The sequence below is a fragment of the Blennius ocellaris genome (assembly GCF_963422515.1).
Source record: "Blennius ocellaris genome assembly, chromosome: 18".
In the NCBI taxonomy this organism is placed as follows: Eukaryota; Metazoa; Chordata; class Actinopteri; order Blenniiformes; family Blenniidae; genus Blennius; species Blennius ocellaris.
Genome location: NC_137667.1, coordinates 20,870,690 through 20,891,432, shown reverse-complemented (window position 1 = coordinate 20,891,432; position 20,743 = coordinate 20,870,690). Strand labels below are relative to the sequence as shown.

Below are 20,743 nucleotides of genomic sequence, written 5' to 3'. Positions count from 1 at the left end.
GTGGGTCATGTGATCTTGCCATGGTGTTCCTGTTTGGAGTGTCAAAAAATAAAAGTCTTCATTGATAGCAGGTGTTATGGATGGAAAAGCAAGTGGTGATGATAATGTGTTAAAGTTCATTTCAGTTTAAAATCAGGCAACACAAAATGTCAAATTTCTCAACACATGAACTCAATCAGAGCAGTAAAACAACACAAAGACAAACGAACCAGCAAATGTTTCCGGAATTCCCAGGAAGTGCAACTGCTCCTTGTTAGGCGGAACCTTTTAACCAGCATAATAATACAAGCAGACTCACAGTGACCAGGTCGCACATCAAGCCCCTCCTCATGTGATGGAGGGAGTGGGCGGTGGAGTCGGGAGGCTTATTCCTCATCGTCGCTGATAAACTAATGATCAGCATTAGTGCTGCTACACCTGCACCGTCTATTCTGTCCAGTTCGTAGTGAGAGTTTAAACATGTTCCGCCCAATCGGAGCGTTTCCCTGGACTGTCCTGGAGTAGAAAGCGTTTGGAGGAGAAGAGTCATTTGGGGCCAACGGGAGAAAGCTTGGATCAAACGACCAGCGGCGGCGTCTCTTCGCACTGCTCAGAGCTCGGACAGATGAAACGTCTCTGCTCTGACGGCTTCACTCCATCATGCTGCTGCTGCTTCAACAGCCTCGCTCCATCTCATTCGACAGATATAGCAAATCCATTGAAACACCGTTGAAATAACTTGAAATAAAATGCTTCTCTTTATATATGTCATGACCTTATCGCACCTCTTTATATTGCAATCAGTGAGTTAGCCCGAGGCTGAAAGCACTCTGAGGTTTTTCTGAACACTCCGACCTCACTGCGGCTCGTAGCCGTCGGCGAGCAAACATTCCTCTCTGCCGAGGACCGAGATTTAACTTGGATAAGAGCTCCGTCTCTCATTAAAACACACGTTTGGAAGAAGGTTTCAATATGCCCGTTTCTTCGCAACACAAATAAAACCCATTGTTGAGTTTGCATCCTAAGTTGGGTGAAAGTAAACATGTTCCACCCACATCAGCGACTCGTGGAATCAGTGTCAGAGAGGAGCTCCTGCCGCCGCCCACGTCCACCTGGAGGGCTGCGACAGCGACGAGGACGGAGGTGTCAGCACCTGACGCTGCCTGGTGTCGGTACCAGGCCTCGCGCTCGCTGCTCCGACGCCGCCGGTATTTTTAGCCTGAAGAGACGCAGTGAGTCAGAACTTGACCGGAATGAAGAGGCTGATCCACGGTCAGATCGGACGTTCTGGCCGCGCTGCCCCACGTCAACATCAACACACAGTCAGAGTTCACAAAGTTCTGGAAACAAGTCAATGATTTACTTAATTAATCAAAAACATTGTTTTTGATTATTCTATCAAGCCATTTTCTGAAGGGTTGTGCTTGAATTAACGGTCACGTTTGTACGTTTTGTATTGACTGGTTTGTTTGATCAGAGATGAAGAGAAAACAGAGAAGGAAAGTAGATACATTTCAGTGACAAGGCTCCGGCGGTGAGACCGTTCAGTCAGAATGTCTTCATATTCGCCGTTTGAAAGGTGTTTTATGCTCCGACGAGGACAATGGCCTCGTCTTTGTTCATGAGCTCTGTAAGTATGCGTTTCACCGCCATTCTTTAAGAGGTCAGAAAATAATCAAAGTCAACATTTAACAACTGACAGGAATTTTCCCTTTCACAAGTAAATGATGTTTTCTCAAGGTTTATTTGGAATTTCATATATAACAGTGAGCATATTTCAGCTTTAAAGATATTTTTGGTAAAATAGCTTTTAGTTAAGAGTAGATTAACAGTTACAGGACCATAAAATGTACTGTTCATTCAACATCATCATTCGATTGGGTGGTGGTCTGATTTATTCCTTGAACCTTTTAGGTTTGGCTGCTTATTAAATATTTGTTTGTGATATGAACAAATGATGACATCAAGATGAATAATCAATCAATCTCCAGCACTGCCCCCTACATTAAAAAGCAGCACCAAGTGTTTGACAAGTTTAAAACAAAGGTCGACACACATGGTCTTTAAATTAAGAATGATGATACAACATTGCAAAACAAAAATGCGATCAAATCTCTTGCTGAATGGCCGAAAAACTGCATCAAACAGGACGATATTTATGTTTTATAGAAAAAAAAATACTTCAAAAGTAGAAGTTGGGTCAATAATCCCCACATCCATTCTCTCTCTGATCAGCGTCACCGAGGAGGACCTTTCCTTTGTTCGTCCGTTCAGCCTGTCAGAACATCATTGGGTCATATCAACTAAAATAATCAAATAAAAGCAGAGTGGGAACAAATCCAGAACAACATAGACAGCAGAAACTGAAATGTAACAAAATTTGAACAGCGGGACACTGAAAAATATGATATAATATATAATTACAATGTCAAAGAAAGTCGGAATCCTCAAATCAAGACAAGATTCACTTGTTTGGACCTTTTAAAAGTTTTAAACACAAAGTATTTTGATCTTATTTGAAGGGTTTTTGGTTTCTGCATGAAGGTTCATGAAGCAGTGCTGCTTTAAGGCTTCAAAATCGAATTCATCACCAAAAAACAAAAAACAAAACTGAAGCGAAGGAGGAGTGGGACAGACAGGAACTCAAACAGAACCAATCAGACTGGCCTGGAAATGTTTAGGAAGATTTCAAGGTTTCAGTCCTGACAGGAGCACAAAGGAAACACTCCGACGCTGTAAAGCCAAAAGAAGGAAGTCAAACACGTCAATAAAACCAAGAAGTCAAAAGACAGGTCTGCTCACAGCCACGCTCCGTGAATAGATGGATTGAATAACGCCCCTCCCCCCAACATGAAACTCCTGAATGTGACGCTCCCGTGGCCACTTAAGGAAACAAAAAGGATTCTTATGAACGAGCTGCAGTTTCTTCAAAGGCGCGTCGTCGTCGCCGCAGTTCGCCGAGCGACTGAAGTCGCGGGAGAGAAGACACGAGCGTGTTTACTCCCAGACCTCGGCGTGATTACAATTCAAAGCCTCTCGGTGTAGAAACACGACCGTCAGGAACTTTTATTCTCCATTTCAGAAGAGGAAGCCTCATCAAACACTTTCTTTCCCTCCGATTTAATTCCTTTGGAGGACTCAATTAGCCCGTCTCTGGTCTCGTCACGCAGCTGCTTGAGTCTGAGACTTAATGGGGAGAGAAGGCGACTCGCTCATCCCACATGGAAAGAACCTATATAAACATATATGTTTTAATATAGGTTTTGATATAGGTTTGGCATATATGTGACATATATAAAATTGGCCGTTTTCCTATATGTTATGTACATATATGTGTGCATACATAACATATAGGAAAACGGCCAATTTTATATATGTCACATATATCCTAACCTTTATATAGGTTCTTTCCATGTGGGCCCACACTGGATGCTGTTATTTGCTCAGTGACCACTAGCGGGAATCGAACCAGGGTCTCCCGTGCACCAGTCCATTGCCTTGCCACCTGAGCTATATATATATATATATAAAAATATGTACCTATCTGTGCATATAGGTCCATATATGTGCATAAAATATAGGAAAATGGCCAATTTTATTTATGTTACATATATTCAAAACCTATATCAAAACCTCAATTAAAACATATATGTTTATATAGGTTCTGTCCATGTGGGACTTTCCATATATGCAGCATATATATTGTCATATATGTGCATATATGTGCATATATACAGCATATATATTGTCATATATGTGCATATATGCTGCATATAGGTTTCATATATGTGCATATATCCTCATATAGGTTCTTTCCATGTGGGATATAAGGCACAGCTGCTGGCGCCGGCGCTCATGTGCGTTTGAGGCGTATTGTGGCCCGTTTGTGAGGCGCTGCAACTCGGAAGTGACGACGCTCAACGTGGCGGGGCCAGACACCGGCAGCCTCTGCTGGGTCATGAAGGGGGCGAGGGCTCCTCTCCTCTGGAAATATACAAAGTACAGGATTCACAAACTGAACTCCACAGGCTAAATCAAACCCTTTTCAAACTGTCGCTATTCAAACTGAAAGTGTCTGAACTGGATTCTGCCGTGACTCACCCGTCACTGGAATCACTTGAAAATGAACCAGAATAATGTAAACAGGTACACATGTCTAAATAACGTGCCACACGTGTAAAGAAATGACGAAACGTGTCTGTCTGGATCGCTGTAAACAGTCACACTATTGAGCACCTTATTTTGTTAATATTATTCCAAATATGACTTAATAATGGATATAAGTGGTCATATAATCCATAGCCTCATGTCACAGCTCAATAATGATTCTGCTCCATGTTTTCAATTTAAAAACATCACGAGGTGCTGCATAAAAGAAGGAAAGGATGATGTTTTGAAAATAAATTTTTACAAGCAAACAAGTAAATTTTTCAGAAGATACGAGTGTAAATCCTGTAGAGACGAGCAATTATCATTTTAAATGCCTCAATACGTAAGAACAAAACTCACAATATTACAATTTTTGCTTAAATGTTTTGGAAAAATAACACTTAAGTGCCCCATCTTCATCTTCATCTTCATCTTCATCTTCATCTTCATCTTCATCTTCATCTTCATCACCTCAGATTCAGATGCAGATTCTTGTAAATTCCATCAAAAATGCACTGCAGCATAAATGCAGTGCAGGAGAACACACAAGTCCAAACAGGGAATGCTGGGAGTTACTGCACGCTCCGCAGTATTTCCACATGTTGACAAGACGATGGCGGCAGGAAACAAACTGTTTCTCCACTGGACGTGGGATCATGTGATCAGAACATCCTGGGACTGAAGATTGCATGAGGATCAGTGAGGATCAGCAGACTGATCGCTGGGATCAGTCTTCATGTAGACAGAACAATCTGTCATCAGTCTGATGACCAGCTGATGATGTCATCACTCCTTCAGAAACAAACTTCTGAATGCCGAGCGAAGCGCTTCCAGATCCAGCTTCTGTCCGTGTGGCTCCGCCCTGCTCTCCTGCTCTCCTGCTCTCCTGCTCCCCAGCTCTCCTGCTCTCCAGCTCTCCTGCTCTCCTGCTCTCCAACTCTCCTGCTCTCCTGCTCTCCAACTCTCCTGCTCTCCTGCTCTCCAGCTCTCCAACTCTCCTGCTCTCCTGCTCTCCTGCTCTCCAGCTCTCCAGCTCTCCAGCTCTCCAGCTCTCCTGCTCTCCTGCTCTCCAACTCTCCAGCTCTCCTGCTCTCCAGCTCTCCTGCTCTCCTGCTCTCCAGTTCTCCAGCTCTCCAGCTCTCCTGCTCTCCTGCTCTCCTGCTCTCCTGCTCTCCAGCTCCCCAGCTCCCCAGCTCTCCAGCTCTCCTGCTCTCCAGCTCTCCTGCTCTCCTGCTCTCCAGCTCACAGTCTACTGCTCTTTCAGTTTACTTACAGTCACACCATCATTTCACACTAAGACTAGACCTCCACAGCCAGTAGCAGTTGTTTTAAAAATAAATAATCGGTGAAGTAACTAAGCTACATTTTAAAGCAGTAACTCGTAATCACTAATCGGATTAGTGTTTTAAAGTAAATGTGGCAACAGTGTTCATCACACACCTGGTCAGACCCACCTGGTCAGACCCACCTGGTCAGACCCACCTGGTCAGACAGACCTGGTCAAACACACCTGGTCAAACACACCTGGTCACAAACACCTGGTCAAACACACCTGGTCAGACACACCTGGTCAAACACACCTGGTCAGACCCACCTGGTCAGACACACCTGGTCAAACCCACCTGGTCAGACCTACCTGGTTAGACACACCTGGTCAAACACACCTGGTCAGACCCACCTGGTCAAACACACCTGGTCAAACACACCTGGTCAGACACACCTGGTCAAACACACTTGGTCAGACCCACCTGGTCAGACACACCTGGTCAAACCCACCTGGTCAGACCTACCTGGTTAGACACACCTGGTCAAACACACCTGGTCAGACACACCTGGTCAGTCAGACACACCTGGTCAAACACACCTGGTCAGACACACCTGGTCAGTCAGACACACCTGGTCACAGACACCTGGTCAGACCCATCTGGTCAAACACACCTGGTTAGACCCACCTGGACAGAAACACCTGGTCAAACCCACCTGGTCAGACCTACCTGGTCAGACCCACCTGGTTAGACCCACCTGGTCAAACACACCTGGTCAGACACACCTGGTCAAACACACCTGGTCAGTCCCACCTGGTCACAGACACCTGGTCACAAACACCTGGTCAGACCCACCTGGTCAGACCCACCTGGTCAGACCCACCTGGTCAAACACACCTGGTCAGACCCACCTGGTCAGACACACCTGGTCAAACACACCTGGTCACAGACACCTGGTCAAACACACCTGGTCAGACACACCTGGTCACAGACACCTGGTCAAACACACCTGGTCAAACACACCTGGTCAGACACACCTGGTCAGACCCACCTGGTCAGACACACCTGGTCAAACACACCTGGTCAAACACACCTGGTCAAACACACCTGGTCACAGACACCTGGTCAAACACACCTGGTCAAACACACCTGGTCACAGACACCTGGTCAAACACACCTGGTCAAACACACCTGGTCAAACACACCTGGTCAGACACACCTGGTCAGACCCACCTGGTCAGACACACCTGGTCAAACACACCTGGTCAAACACACCTGGTCACAGACACCTGGTCACAGACACCTGGTCAAACACACCTGGTCAGACACACCTGGTCAGACCCACCTGGTCAGACACACCTGGTCAGACACACCTGGTCAGACCCACCTGGTCAGACACAGTCCATTAAAAACCCTAAACAGAGGTCAGTTTTAACAACAGTCCTCACAGATCATCTCGTATCGAGTCAAACTGTTCCTCTAACTTCCAGTTTTCACTTTCCTCTGAAAGGTAACCCACCCACATACTCCTGTGAAAAAAGAGCCTTCAATAACGTTGTTTAATCTCATAATTTCCCTTTACCTTCCACTGGTCATTTAAATGGGAGCTTGAAGGCAGAAATTACACGCAGCGAGTATCATATAATACATCCCAAAGTTTGAACAAATCTATTTACAACTTTTCTCCTGATTCCCAGACTTGGCTCCAGGGTGCTGATTAGTTTTGTCTTTACTCTCAGAGAGAGTGTGAGTTTCATCAGACATTCAGCCGCGTGGAAGGAAGCCAGTTTCCACACCGCGCTCCAACACTGTCGCCGTGACGGCGAGCTGTGAGGGTGGCCACGAGAAGAGGGGCACTTTCACCACTGAGATTGTGCTTTTTTTCTTTTTGAAATCAACTTTCTGTTATTTACCCCACCGCCCTGCGGTGACTGTGCACATGGCAGAGAATGAGTGTTTCTGTGGGTCTTTGCAGACATGATGGAACGTTTCGTTCAGTGTCAGCCGCTCGCGCCAGATCTGCAGGTTCTTGTGTTGTACTCTGCTGCCCCCCAGAGGCCAAACTCCCGCACTGCAATGATGAACACAAGGCCTCTTGCTTTCGTTTCACTTACTTTAATGGTCATCTATCTATCTATCTATCTATCTATCTATCTATCTATCTATCTATCTATCTATCTATCTATCTATCTATCTATCTATCTATCTATCTATCTATCTATCTATCTATCTATCTATCTATCTATCTGTCTATCTATCTATCTATCTCTCTATCCATGTATCTATCTATCTATCTATCTATCTATATATCTATCTATCTATCTATCTATCTATCTCTCTATCCATGTATCTATCTATCTATCCATGTATCTATCTATCTATCTATCTATCTATCTATCCATCCATCCATCAAATCAACTCCTGAAGATCAGAAATAATGATTATTTTTTTTATTTTTCCCCCAGGGTATAAATATATACTTATGGTCAAACACTGCAATATAATTTTTGTTTTGCCAAAATCTATCCTAATTTGACTTTTTATGTGCAGTGGTTTCCAATCTGGCCTCCTGGTGATAACATTGTGGGAAACAATACATGGTTATATTCATACAAGGATTTGAACTACAAATTAAAGTAAAAATCACTGAATTTGCCAGATTTTCTCTTCAAATGTGACAGAACACATGTGGGGATGAACTCTGCCTCACCTTGAATTATATAATCCATCAAACTGCTGACATGCTGTGTTGCTAAACTCTGTATGTCACCAATCAGGTGTTTCAAGCATTAAAACGCTCCCTGACTTTCCAGAGTTTGACTGAAGGATATGATGTGTGTACTGAAGTCTGTTTCATGTGTTCAGTGGTGTTACAACGGCAGTGAATTGGAAGGAAGTGAGGACGGAAAATGAACCCCTCAGCCTCTCATGTTTCCGCATAAGATTAAAAAAAGAAAAAGGTTTTGGTGACATTTGAAATGATTTCCAGTGAAAGCAGCGTGCTGCTTCTTAAACACAACCTGTATTATACTTACAAAACAATCAGACAGCAAAGTGAGTTTTACCTTTTCAAGGCCGCAGCAAACAGGCTGAAGCCGCCTTTATGGCTCCGGAGGAGATTGAAGCTGTCTAAAGATCCGTTTGCATGTAAACAAGTTTCTCGGCAAAACTTTCTTGAGTTTTGGAAGGTCTGTTTACACGGCACGGGTGTTGAGGTGTGGTACCGGCTCCCAAGGTGGAACATTCCCTTCACAGTTGCAATTCCCCCTGCAGAGATCGCAGAAACTTCTATTTTTGCCCCATTGTTCTCAAGAAAGTTTCCCACCCACACGGCAAACATCCGTGTCCATGAGGCACCAGGACAACTACTCAAAATGATGTAGTACATATGGCACGCCTATAGGCGGTGCTGTACCACTGCCACAGAAATACACCAAAATATAGAAGGAGACGCGAAGCAGCCAAAACTGAGAAATCAGCACATCAGACATGTGTCTTTATTAAAGCAACGAGCATCAGCAGATCCTTCAGCTCCACCTGGAGCAGCCAGTCCACCATGTTGGCATTAAGTGATGTCACTGGAGGAGGGGGTGGGGTTATTGGGTTGAGAGGGAGGTCGATGACATCATCGTTTTCAGAAAATGCATATCTTGTCCATCCACACCTCAAACTTGAGGTTTGCGTTTTAAAATCTCTCCACTCTGGAACCTGTTTTTTTTTTTTTTTTAAACATTATAAAACGCTGCGCTGTGATGATGATCGTTCAAACACGTTAAGCTACATGGAACCGTGTTGTGGTGTGGCCGGGGCCTCAGTCGGTAACTCTCAGGTTTGTGTCCCAGCTCTCTGTTCTGCAGGCCTCTGAACTAAAGCTCCCAGGAGGCGCCGCATCAATACAACCTGCTCTGCAATGAGGCAGCAACTCACCTCCACAGCTCCTGAACTGTCAGCGACGCTGCATTGCCATAATTCACACCAGAAGAACCCCAGAGGTCTGTGAGGGGCACCTTCTTGTTTGGCTTCCACCAACATCTCCTTGACGATTCAGTCCCGTCCTGCATCAACTCGATCAGACGTCTGCAAGCAAAAGTGTCCTCGCCACTTTAACCTGCATTTTGAAGACTCCAATACTCATAAAGTGTATGATTAGCTAGAAATACAACAACTGTATTTGTATTTATTTTGTGGAGGATTTAGCCTTTTTGAGCCATTTCATTTATGTTCAGTCTTTCACTTTTTCCTTTTTAAGCTTTGTTTTCGGCTGGTTTTGTGGTTGTTATTAACTCTTTCCGACAGGGTTGCCAACCGTTCGTTGAAAGACGGAATCGTCCCGTATTAGCAAATAAAAGTATGGTCCTGTATTGTGCTGAAAAGGGAGGCACTTTGTCCCGTATTACCGTGAGAATCAAAAAAAGTATGTAAAATGTCAATGGAATTTATGACTAACGGGGCGCTTTATGCTAAACTTTACGGTAAAGTTATGCCGCTGCGTCTCCTGCTCTGTGACCAATGAGCTGACAGCATACTCACACACCCGTTTGACAACACCGAATCCTGCTGATCTCATTGGTTGAAGTACACCCGCTCACGAACAAGATACCAGAAGACAACAGACAAGCATACAAAGTAGCACGGTGACAGACTTTCATACTACACCTTCACCAGCCACGCTCCTCCGAAAAAAAAATACAAAAGGCTGCAAAAATACAGGGAGGAATGAGAAGGAAGCTACGGAGCCCCTCTGGTGACATTGGTGAACAAAATATTATTGCTTAATAACGCGTGGCCACGCGTTATTAAGCAATAATATTTTGTTCACCAATGTCACCAGAGGGGCTCCGTAAGCATCGGGGAAGAAAAAGTGCGTGAAAACACTTAAAAAGCCACTGGACTCTGTGCTGGAGCACTTTTTGGGCTGTACTGCTCTCTACATCTGGGAAGATCTCCTTCAATGACATGGAGACCATCATTGAGCTGCTTTACCTGGTCGACAGGTAAAAATTCAATGAATGAAACTGCCAGTGTTGTGATAAACCATGTTTAACATTATTGATTGTTAGAAACAAATGAACATATATATATATATATATATATATATATATATATATATATATATATTAAATAATAAATGCATTTGCTGGATCATATATACAAATAAATACATAATCATAAGTTTACTTTACACTGTACACACAAAAAGAGTGGCGCTGCAGCATGCGTCATCAACATGCGACGTATCCTGGCAAAAACAAATAGAAGACAGCAGCACTGCCTCAGACTCTGCCTCCACAATGAATACTTCATCTTCATATGATTACTTTGGGCAAACAAGTCAGGAAACAATCAATTCACTTAAAACTGAAAAGTGACATTTAGCATGGGGCCACTCAGGACATGGAAAAGCACCGACTGGCCTGGTTGTTCGGGAAGCAATTCCCATACAACCGGTGGCTGCTGGAAGGGAGGAAATATAAAAAGATATTTTAAAAGAATGCAAGAGCAAGTGGAAGTGCAAGGGGGAGGCAACTGATGTGAGAAGTGATGTGAAGTAAGATGCAAATAAATCTAAAATGCTTTGACTTTCTTTTAAAATAATTAAAAAAATCGTGAACGCTCCTACAGAGACATCGATTCCTCTTTCTGCCTCTAAGATACACTTTCACAAACACATCTGTGACACTTTAAGACATTTTTAGACGATCTGACCTTAGAAATATTGTTGGTGATGTTGAGACATTTTAAACATTTTCTGACATTTATCTGACCTATTGCCTTTTCAAATGTTTCTTTCAAGTACAGCAGTTTCGGCCATTTCGATTTGCTTGTTTGTTTATCTTTTAGGTGATTTGGAGTCTTATTTTTAATCATTTCAACCATTTTGTCTTTTAGAACTAATGTCTTCTTTCAGTACTTTTGCAGACGGAGGACACACAGAGACGGTTCAGTGTGTGTAGGAGACACCTCGCCAGCCTCGGAACAGAAACCTTGGAACTTGAAACAAAAAGAAAACAGCAGCCTTCTAAAGCTGCTCCAAAACTAAGTAATGTGTGAACGATAACTTCAAAAGACCAGACGCTGAGAACTGAACTTGGTCAGACACTATTTTAGTTTTAGTAAACTCAACAATTTATTTCAAATTTAAACTTAAAAACGAACGAGATAAATTACTGAATAAAATAATTGGCTGGAATTAAAGAAGCAGAGAAGGTGAGTTGCAGTTGAGTGTGTACAGGTCGTACCTGGAACACACACACACACACACACACACACAGAGTGGGAGAAAGAAGGGATGCAAACACACAGTGGTGATAACGTTCCCGTGGGAAAACGTAAACATGAGCTTAAACTTGAGGTTTTGAAGCTCAAGTTCGATTTTGATATATGCAATGAAATGTATGACCTATTGCAAATGTCCATGGTGTACTAGACTAAACTAAATATTTAGATGAAGCTTGGAAACAGCCATCTTGAAAAAAAACAACAAAAAAAAACTCAAATTAAGAAACTAATAAGATGATTCTCAAAAAACGTGTAGATAATAGATCACCTCGGCTGAAACTAAATAATGATTATCAGACATAATCTATATAGAAAAGCGAAGAAAACACACTTTAACTTGGAGCTAGTTTATGATATGTCGCTATAATGAGCCATGGAGGATCTCGTGTCTCAACAGGAGGGAAGGTAAACGTCAGAAATGGATTTCTAATCAAAAAATGGTTTTATGACTTCAGTGCTGACTCAAAAACATGGAGAAAAGGAACGGCCTGGAGCGTTCTCCTCTACTAAACTGAGTGTTCTTAGAGAGTGGACCACGTGCTGCCTGTGTGTGTACAAGCTGTGGCGGCAGCTTCAATGGCAATACAGGCTTCATTGGTGCCGTTTCACCCACTTGCATTGGAAGCACTGCACGCAGTGGCTGTGATGTTACTTCAAAATAAAGTCTTGTTTTTCACCTGCGAGACATTTGTCGTGCAGGACAGTTCCACTGTCACAACCACGCCTAACGATAGAAAGATGTACGACCTTGAATCCTTCTCCTTTGCTGCCAACGCAGCGAGATGGAGAAAAACATGATTGTCTTTCAGAGATAGCCTAGAAAGTAGTGCCGAGACCAGATTTAAAAGACGAGCCTCAGACAAAATCCGATTTAACAATGTTTGTAGATCATGTAAAAAGAACACAGGTGGTTCAAACTCAGCAGGCTCTGCTGTAGTGACCTCAGACACAATCCTTAAAGCTAACTCTCTACCGAAACATCTGTCAGCGCAAGCAGCTGGACTGGTCGCATTGACAGAAGCGTGAGAAAACCCGCCCGCGACGTCCAGGGACGCAAAGTGTGGTGGAACTTCGGCTTTTCACCTCATTGCTCTGAACTTGCTTTTGTTGGTCTGGTGAGTGTTTGACTGCTTTTCAAATATAGCTATGTAATAGTAAATGGTTTGAGACTGCTCATTATACGGAGTGTATTTAATATTTTTCGGGTGTATTTTCTTCATTGTTTCGCTCCGCCAATCAATAGAATGGGAATTCTATTGAGGTGAGGTCATCACAGTGCAGCGAAACACACACACACACACACACACACACACACACACACACACACACACACACACACACACACACACACACACACACACACACACGCACACACACACACACACGCAGGTTTGAAGGAGACTTTCAGGCTGGTTTAGGGTTGAACTTATGCTGAACTCTTTGATCTGCAGGGAGATTTCAAAGCCTTTGATTCCTGTGGGCAAAGCTGCAGTCCTGCTGGTCCACATCCTCAATAGACTCTGCAAAGGACTGGTGAGCGCTAGTGATGGCCAAATGAAGCTTCATGAGCCACTTTTTATATTTTCTGACTCCACCAGATGGCGCTCTTGGTTTGCAGATCGAGTCTGAAAGACTGGCAATGAAGTGTTTTCAAACATTTATTGAACAGACAAGTGGCTTCAGAAAATAAAGACAGTGGTTCATGAAGCTCCATTGAAGCTTCATTTGGTCATCACTAGTGAGCGCTGCTTTTAGAAATGATCTCTGATGTTCCAGTGGGAATGGAACCTGTTCATGATGTACAGACACGGCGTCCCTTCAGTCATTCCCTTGTTCTCGCCAAACAGAGCCGTGAGAAGGCGGGGACTATGTGGCGGGAGGCGGGCCTCCAGGGGAAAGACTTCCTCCCCGAGGACGGCGACGTCAGCGAGTTTGTGACGGAACAGGTGAGTAGAAAGTGTTTGGATTTTACTGCCGGGGTCATTTCACTACCAGCTCACTGTGATCTCACAAAATAACTCACAGCTCCACGTTTGAGATTTATGAATGCTGTGAATTGTCATCCCGTTTCACACCTTGTAGTGAATAATAATGTCATGTTTTCCATTTTAAATGTCACCGTGCAAATCACTTAATATTGCTGCATATTGCATGTTTAAGTAATGACGTAACATCTTAGTCTTTTTAAGGAGCTGCAGTAAAATTGTATTGAACACTTAATGATAAACTAAACATTAACGACGTCACATGTGGAACAAGCTGTGGGCGGGATTCATTCAGATTGTTGATGTTTATGTACAAAATATCCACGTGATCCTGTAGAAAGTCTTCAGTGCAACTTGTTTATTTTAACTCCACAAGTTCATTCATAGTGGGGGGGTTTTTTATTTTATTTTTTTAATTTGAACTGTAAATTAAACATAGCAAAAGAAGTTAAAGTGGTGGAGAGGGACTGATGCTCGGCTCGTCAGAATGCTGCTGGCGCTGCTGCTGCTCTGTTTGTTTGTTTGTGCAGAACGTGACGTTCGCGCTGGCGACGAGTCGGAGAAGAGTCCCGGAAGGAGCCGAGCGCCGCACAGCTGAGCCAACAGCTGAAGAAACTCCTCCAGGACAAGAAGCTCGTCGACTGGGCGGACGTTTGTTTCAGTGCGATCCAGATCACGAGTATTCCCGGAGTTTTCTGAAGCATTTGTTCGCCTGTCATTCTCCCTCATGTGCTGTTCAATGGAGCCTCTGAACTTAATTAATGACGGATTCGCTCTTTAAACTCGACTGAAGTTCCACAATAGTTGGTGCTCACATGTTGTTTTGATCTGTTGGAGTTGATCAGACTTTAGTGAAATCAGATATATGAAACGGCTCCTGACATAAACTGCAAACTGAAACTTTGCAGTTTACTATGTATAAATTCTATCGACCTCTGAAGAGCCAGAGCCGCTGAAAACGTAACTGAATGACGAGTTCTAAAGAACTAAATGGTTGAATTGGGCCATCACCTGTGAGTCGCCTCCACCACCAAGAGAAATTCACTCGCACCGATCTCAGAGAGCAAACTCTTCCCTTGCAGGCGGGAATCCGTACAAGCTGGACAAAAGTGTGATGGAGCGAAGATTCCCACTGTTGTGGAGGTACCTGTATGAGGAGCAGACGGAGCTGCAGGGTCTGTACGCCCTGCAGGCCCTCATGGTGGCGCTGAAGCACCCTAAAGGTAAGCACAACACATTTCACTCCTTTTCAAAATGTTGTCACGTAAAGGTGAAACTGTTCTGTAGCGAAAACACAGAAATGATGCATTTTCGCCTTCAGCGGACGCCGTCTGAACGGAGCCTCAGTGTTACACTGGGAATAAAGTTAATGTTCGCCGAGCCAGTGTTGCTACATGTCATTTAAGCTATTTGACTAAAGACGAGAGATTTAGACTCACTAATTATACAAGATTTCTGAAGATTTGATATAATCATACATGGCGTACTTTGGATTTCATCGATATCTTTTTAAATGTTTGTATCAATGATGGACTGAGTTCTGGCAAAGTCAGCTTTAGTGTTTTGATATTTCGACACGTCGACTTGTTGCATTGTGATTAAAGCTGCTCTGCATTATGTAACCTCGGAGGCGTCTCTCTTCGCGCTTCAGATCTGCTGGCGAGGCTCTTCGGTGCCTTCGAAGAGGAGAACGTGATCTCAGAGGAGACCTTCTACGAGTGGGAGTCCAGCAAAGACCCTGGCGAGCAGCAGGGCAAAGACCTGTCAACGTCTTCTTCGTGTGGCTCCGCGAGGACGAGGACGAGGACGAGTCGGACGACAGCAGCTAAAAGAAGCACGGCCGATTCCTTCTGCATAAACAGAAAAGATAAAAACTAAATAAAAATTTTAAAAAAAAGATATATTCTTCAATAATATTCTTCAACTTGGGAGAGATTGAATGTTGGATTGAACATTGGGTCCCTTTTTTTTTTTATTTAGTTGTTCCTGCAAAACCGAGTTGATTTTTTTTTTACTGAATAATCCTGAATAATAATAGATTTAAGAAAGACTCAGAGCCATGGGAGACACCGTTAATGTGGTTTTCCTCAGTATTCTCTTTTCAGAGACCGTATTCTCTTTTGCAGACCAAACCTCAGTTGGATGATGGGGCTGCATTCAGGAAATGACCCTTGGATGACGAGTGCAATGGTGTTTGATTGTGGAAAAAATATAGTCATGAGCTGCATTATGAGGACTTTTCCTCAAAATACTAAATCCAAAGAAACTTTATATTTACTTTTAGAGAAAACATTTGATTGAAGTCGGATGTGATTGCATCGGGGAGAGGCAACTTTTATGTCAGTCGCTCACCGACAGAATGTGACCGAGACTTTCTACTACATGGACTTTTCAGAATGCTCACTTTGCATTTTTTATTGTTTTTTGTTCCCCCCCCCCCCCCCCCCCCCCCTTGTCCTGTTCGGCTGCTTGGGCAGACAATATGATGTGATTGAGAGCCTTCCAATGTCAGAACAGTTTTTTTGTTTTTGTTTTGTTTTTAACACAAACCCTTTTTGTGTTTACTCAGTCAAGTTCCATCAGGACACTTTGAGGAGCAGGTCAGAGTCATTGGGGCCCTTTTTGACGCTTTAGGATTTAGTTTATTAAATATTCTTTATTATTGCAGACACAGGTCCATATATAAAACAACAAACAAACAAAAACGAACATACAAGTACATCAGAAGAAAGAGAGAGACTTCCGTGCTGTGAGGCCAGTGATAACCGCTGTTCCACCACAGCGTGGCCTTTAATGTGTGTCTAAAAACACTAATGAAGCATTTAGATATTTGTGTTTGTGTTAAAATACCTGAGTCGTAGCTGGAGAAATATTTACATATTTACTTACAGGCTGTAAGTAAACATGTCAATATTTTTTTCCAGTCATGTCTGTGGATTTCTAAAACACATCTGGAAATGTCGCTTCGCGTTTTGCTTCTTCCGGCTCGCCGTAGCACGTCACTGAATGTTGACGTGTGGTTCACTGGGTGCTCGTTAGCCGGCTAGCAGCTCACTGACTAACTGACAGCTCCCGGGGGCTCACTGACGGCTCACTGACGGCCTAAAGTGTGCAGGATGGCGGCGGACTGGGAGGAGATCCGCCGGCTGGCCGCGGACTTCCAGCGGGCTCAGTTCAGTGAAACAATCCAGAGGTAAACGCCTGCTAGCCGCCGGCTAATGCTACCTGTCACCCAGAGAGAAGGCTTCGTTTATAAAAGTGACAGCTGTTTTGCCACACAAGTGTTTTGCATGTTAGGACTAAAGTAAAAAGCACCAGGAAAAAAAAGGCGTTGAGAATTCTTTATAACAGCTGTTTGACAAAAGTAAAACTTCCGTCACATAATGTGGGTTTTGGTGTTTGTTCAGGCTGTCCGAGAGGAACTGCATTGAGATCATCGCTAAACTGGTCCAAGAGAAGAAGCTGGACGTGGTGCACACGCTGGACGGGAAGGAGTACATCACCCCGGCCCAGATCAGCAGGGAGATCCGAGATGAGCTCTACGTCCATGGAGGTGACGAGTCAGCCCGTCAGAGAAACGCCGTCTGTCTGGAGCAACACTGAGGGCATGCTGTGTTTGTGTTTCACAGGGAGAATCAACATTGTGGATCTGCAGCAGGTCTGTAGGGCAGAGTTCACTTACTGTATCGAAAGGCCATCATCCATTTGTCCATCACCCACTCATTCATCCATCCATCACCCACTAAGTCTTCATCCATCCATCACCCACTAAGTCTTCATCCATCCATCCATCTATCTCCAGCGTGGCTTCATCCAGTTCCAGTTCGTTGCCCTCCTCACATGTTCTCTGATCTCCTTTCAAGATCCTCAATGTGGACTGGGTCCACGTGGAGAACCGGGCGAGTGACATCGCAAAGTCGGACAGAGGTGTCCAGCTGGTCCTCGGGCAGCTGATCGATGAGTGAGTGTCAAGTCGTGCCGGAGCACAAAGCCGTTTAATGTTTCATTATGAAATCCACTCCGTCAGAGGAAACCTTCCTTTGAAGCTGACTGCTGAGGCTTTCAACTCTCTTTCTTCACGGTGACAAAGATTTAATCCAAATAAATAACTTTCATTCAGCAAAGACAGATACAAATAACAAATATTGCTAAAAAGTGTTAAGATTAATAAAACAGATGAAATCACTGAAAATTCTCGGAAACTCAGAAGGAACAACAAGTAAAATGGTTATGAGGAAGTTAAGACGGGTGAAATAAAACACTTTTTACATTTCTGGATCAGTTTACCTGTTTGTTCTATTTGTATCATTGCATTTCATGTAATATTGCTTTTCTCCATGCAGAATTAACAAAGTCTGATCTGATCAGGTTTGCAGATGAGTTCATGCTTTGGAATCAAAGAGTCTTCATTATTATACAAACGTGAAACCTGTGGGCGCGTCCACACGAGGACGCCGTTTCATGTAAATGCATCATTTTTGTCCTGTCGTCGACGCTGCGCCGCGTTTCAGGAGCCTGAAAACGGTTTCCAGAGTGGAGGAATTAGAAAACGCCACCTCGGCTTCGAGGGGTGGACAGATAAGACGTACATTAGCTGAAAATGATGATGTCATGGTTCCGCCTCCCTCTCGGCAACAACATGGCGGACCACCTGCTGCAGGAGCTGCTGATGATATTTGGATGATGTGTCGGCGTTACAGCACCCCCTATAGGCCTGACATGTGTACTAATGTGTACTCGTTTTGCGTCATGTGGACCAGAGACTTTTTAAGAACGAGTCGGAGGAAGAAGAGTTTTGGCTCTTTGGGCACAAAGTGGAAGAAGACGAGGGACTTGAAGATTCAGACTGAGGATCAATGAAGCAACGACACATCATCAGTAGAGTAAAACTAAACCAGCTCACCTTTCCTGTTAGTGGATGAACAATCCAGCGCTGGTGAATTATGCTTCACAATGGAGAGACGGAGGCATGAAATTATTTTCAGCAAATGTTCTTCTTGTCCAGAACTGAAAGTCAAGACGGCGTTTTGAAGTTCCTCCACTCTGAAAGCCAATTTAAAAGAAAAAAAACAGTTTTCAGGCTCCTCAAAGCAGCGCCGTGTGGCTGATTGGACAGAAGTGATACGGTTACGTGAGACGGCGTCGTGGTGTGGACCGGTCCTGAGTGTATGTGAGACGGCGTCCTGGTGTGGACGGGTCCTGAGTGTGTGTGAGACGGGTCCTGAGTGTGTGTGAGACGGCGTCGTGGTGTGGACGGGTCCTGAGTGTGTGTGAGACGGGTCCTGAGTGTGTGTGAGACGGGTCCTGAGTGTGTGTGAGACGGCGTCCTGGTGTGGACGGGTCCTGAGTGTGTGTGAGACGGGTCCTGAGTGTGTGTGAGACGGCGTCGTGGTGTGGACCGGTCCTGAGTGTGTGTGAGACGGCGTCGTGGTGTGGACGGGTCCTGAGTGTGTGTGAGGCGGGTCCTGAGTGTGTGTGAGACGGGTCCTGAGTGTGTGTGAGACGGGTCCTGAGTGTGTGTGAGACGGGTCCTGAGTGTGTGTGAGACGGCGTCCTGGTGTGGACGGGTCCTGAGTGTGTGTGAGGCGGGTCCTGAGTGTGTGTGAGACGGGTCCTGAGTGTGTGTGAGACGGCGTCCTGGTGTGGACGGGTCCTGAGTGTGTGTGAGACGGCGTCCTGGTGTGGACGGGTCCTGAGTGTGTGTGAGACGGCGTCGTGGTGTGGACGGGTCCTGAGTGTGTGTGAGACGGCGTCGTGGTGTGGACGGGTCCTGAGTGTGTGTCACGTTTGCGTGATCCGCAGCTCGTACCTGGACCGCCTGGCCGAGGAGGTGAACGACAAGCTGCAGGAGGCCGGGATGATCAGCATCGCGGAGCTGTGCAAGAACTACGACCTGCCCGGAGACTTCCTCACCGAGGTGAGTCCAGCAGCGGGGGTCGGTCGGCCCGCCGCCCTCCGACCTCCCACCTCCGCCGCCAACGCGTCTCCTGCTGCGTCCCCAGGAGCTGTCCAAGCGTCTGGGGAAGCTCATCCAAGGAGAGATGGACCAGTACAACCGAGGGGTCATCTTCACGCCGGCGTTCGTGGCCCGGCACAAAGCCAGAATACGAGGCCTGTTCAGCGCCATCACCAGGTAGACCACACTCACCGGTTTAGAGAGTAGATCCACCGGACGGCGTTTCTCACTGCATCTAACTTGATCCAGCTCTTTGAGCCAGAACGCAGGTGTACCTTCTCTCCTCTAGCCAAACACACGTCTGGATCAAATCAGGCTTTTCCACTGAACCAACAACACGTCGTCCTACGTTGGTCCTGATCAGAAGAGCCTCAACGTTTCAAGAGAAACTCTCATGAGGTTTATACTTGAACGTAGTCTTTTTCCTTTACAGGCCGACTCCAGTCAGCAGCGTGATCGGAACCTTTGGATTCCAGGAACATCTTTTATACTGTAAGAAATCCTGATTCCAAATGGACTTTTAATGGAAACGTCACACTAACATGTTTGGAATGGCGCCGGGAGTGTTTCTCTGGTTCCGCTGGAGCTTTAGTGGAACTGCAGCTCAAACACGTGTTTCTGTTCTTGCTCCCGAGTCCGGTCGGTCTTCAACACGTGACCCAGCGTCACGCTGCTGCTTGGTGTTTTCCAGCTGTGCTGGAGGAGATGGTGAATTCGGGGCGTCTGAAGGGGAGCGTGGTGGGAGGCCGTCAGGACAAGGCCGTGTACGTCCCCGACATCTACGCCCGGACGCAGAACACGTGGGTGGACTCCTTCCTGCAGCAGAACGGGTACTTGGGTACGAGTTAACCCCTCCATACCACACTTTTCCCACAACTGCGCTTTCAGCCCCGGGTTCTGGTTTGTCGGAGGGATCGTTCGCAGGCTTTTCTGCATTTATTGAAATGTTGCCCGGCGGCGTGGCGAGCTGTCCCGCGGCCCTGCCTCGGGTGTGTTTAACCGCCGGGCTGCTCCCTGCAGAGTTCGACGCGTTGGTCCGGCTGGGGATCCCCGACCCGTCCAGCTACATCAGGAAGCGCTTCAAGTCCAGCAGGCTGCTGTTCCTCCGGGCGGCCTGCGTGGGCCCGGCC

General features: G+C 45.3%; 1 protein-coding gene across 1 annotated transcript in view; it reads left to right on the top strand.

The window, feature by feature from the left end:
• Window positions 1-16,676: 16,676 nt before the first annotated feature.
• ufl1 (UFM1-specific ligase 1) overlaps window positions 16,677-20,743 on the top strand; it is a 9,118-nt gene continuing 5,051 nt past the window's right edge. The window contains exons 1-9 of the mRNA XM_080513645.1: window positions 16,677-16,850; window positions 17,065-17,210; window positions 17,287-17,315; window positions 17,521-17,618; window positions 19,460-19,574; window positions 19,660-19,790; window positions 20,047-20,105; window positions 20,305-20,451; window positions 20,634-20,743. The exon at window positions 20,634-20,743 is cut by the window's right edge and continues 66 nt beyond it. Of these exons, the coding sequence (XP_080369771.1) occupies window positions 16,774-16,850; window positions 17,065-17,210; window positions 17,287-17,315; window positions 17,521-17,618; window positions 19,460-19,574; window positions 19,660-19,790; window positions 20,047-20,105; window positions 20,305-20,451; window positions 20,634-20,743 (912 nt within the window). The 5' untranslated portion in view covers window positions 16,677-16,773. The remainder of the gene's footprint in view (window positions 16,851-17,064; window positions 17,211-17,286; window positions 17,316-17,520; window positions 17,619-19,459; window positions 19,575-19,659; window positions 19,791-20,046; window positions 20,106-20,304; window positions 20,452-20,633) is intronic.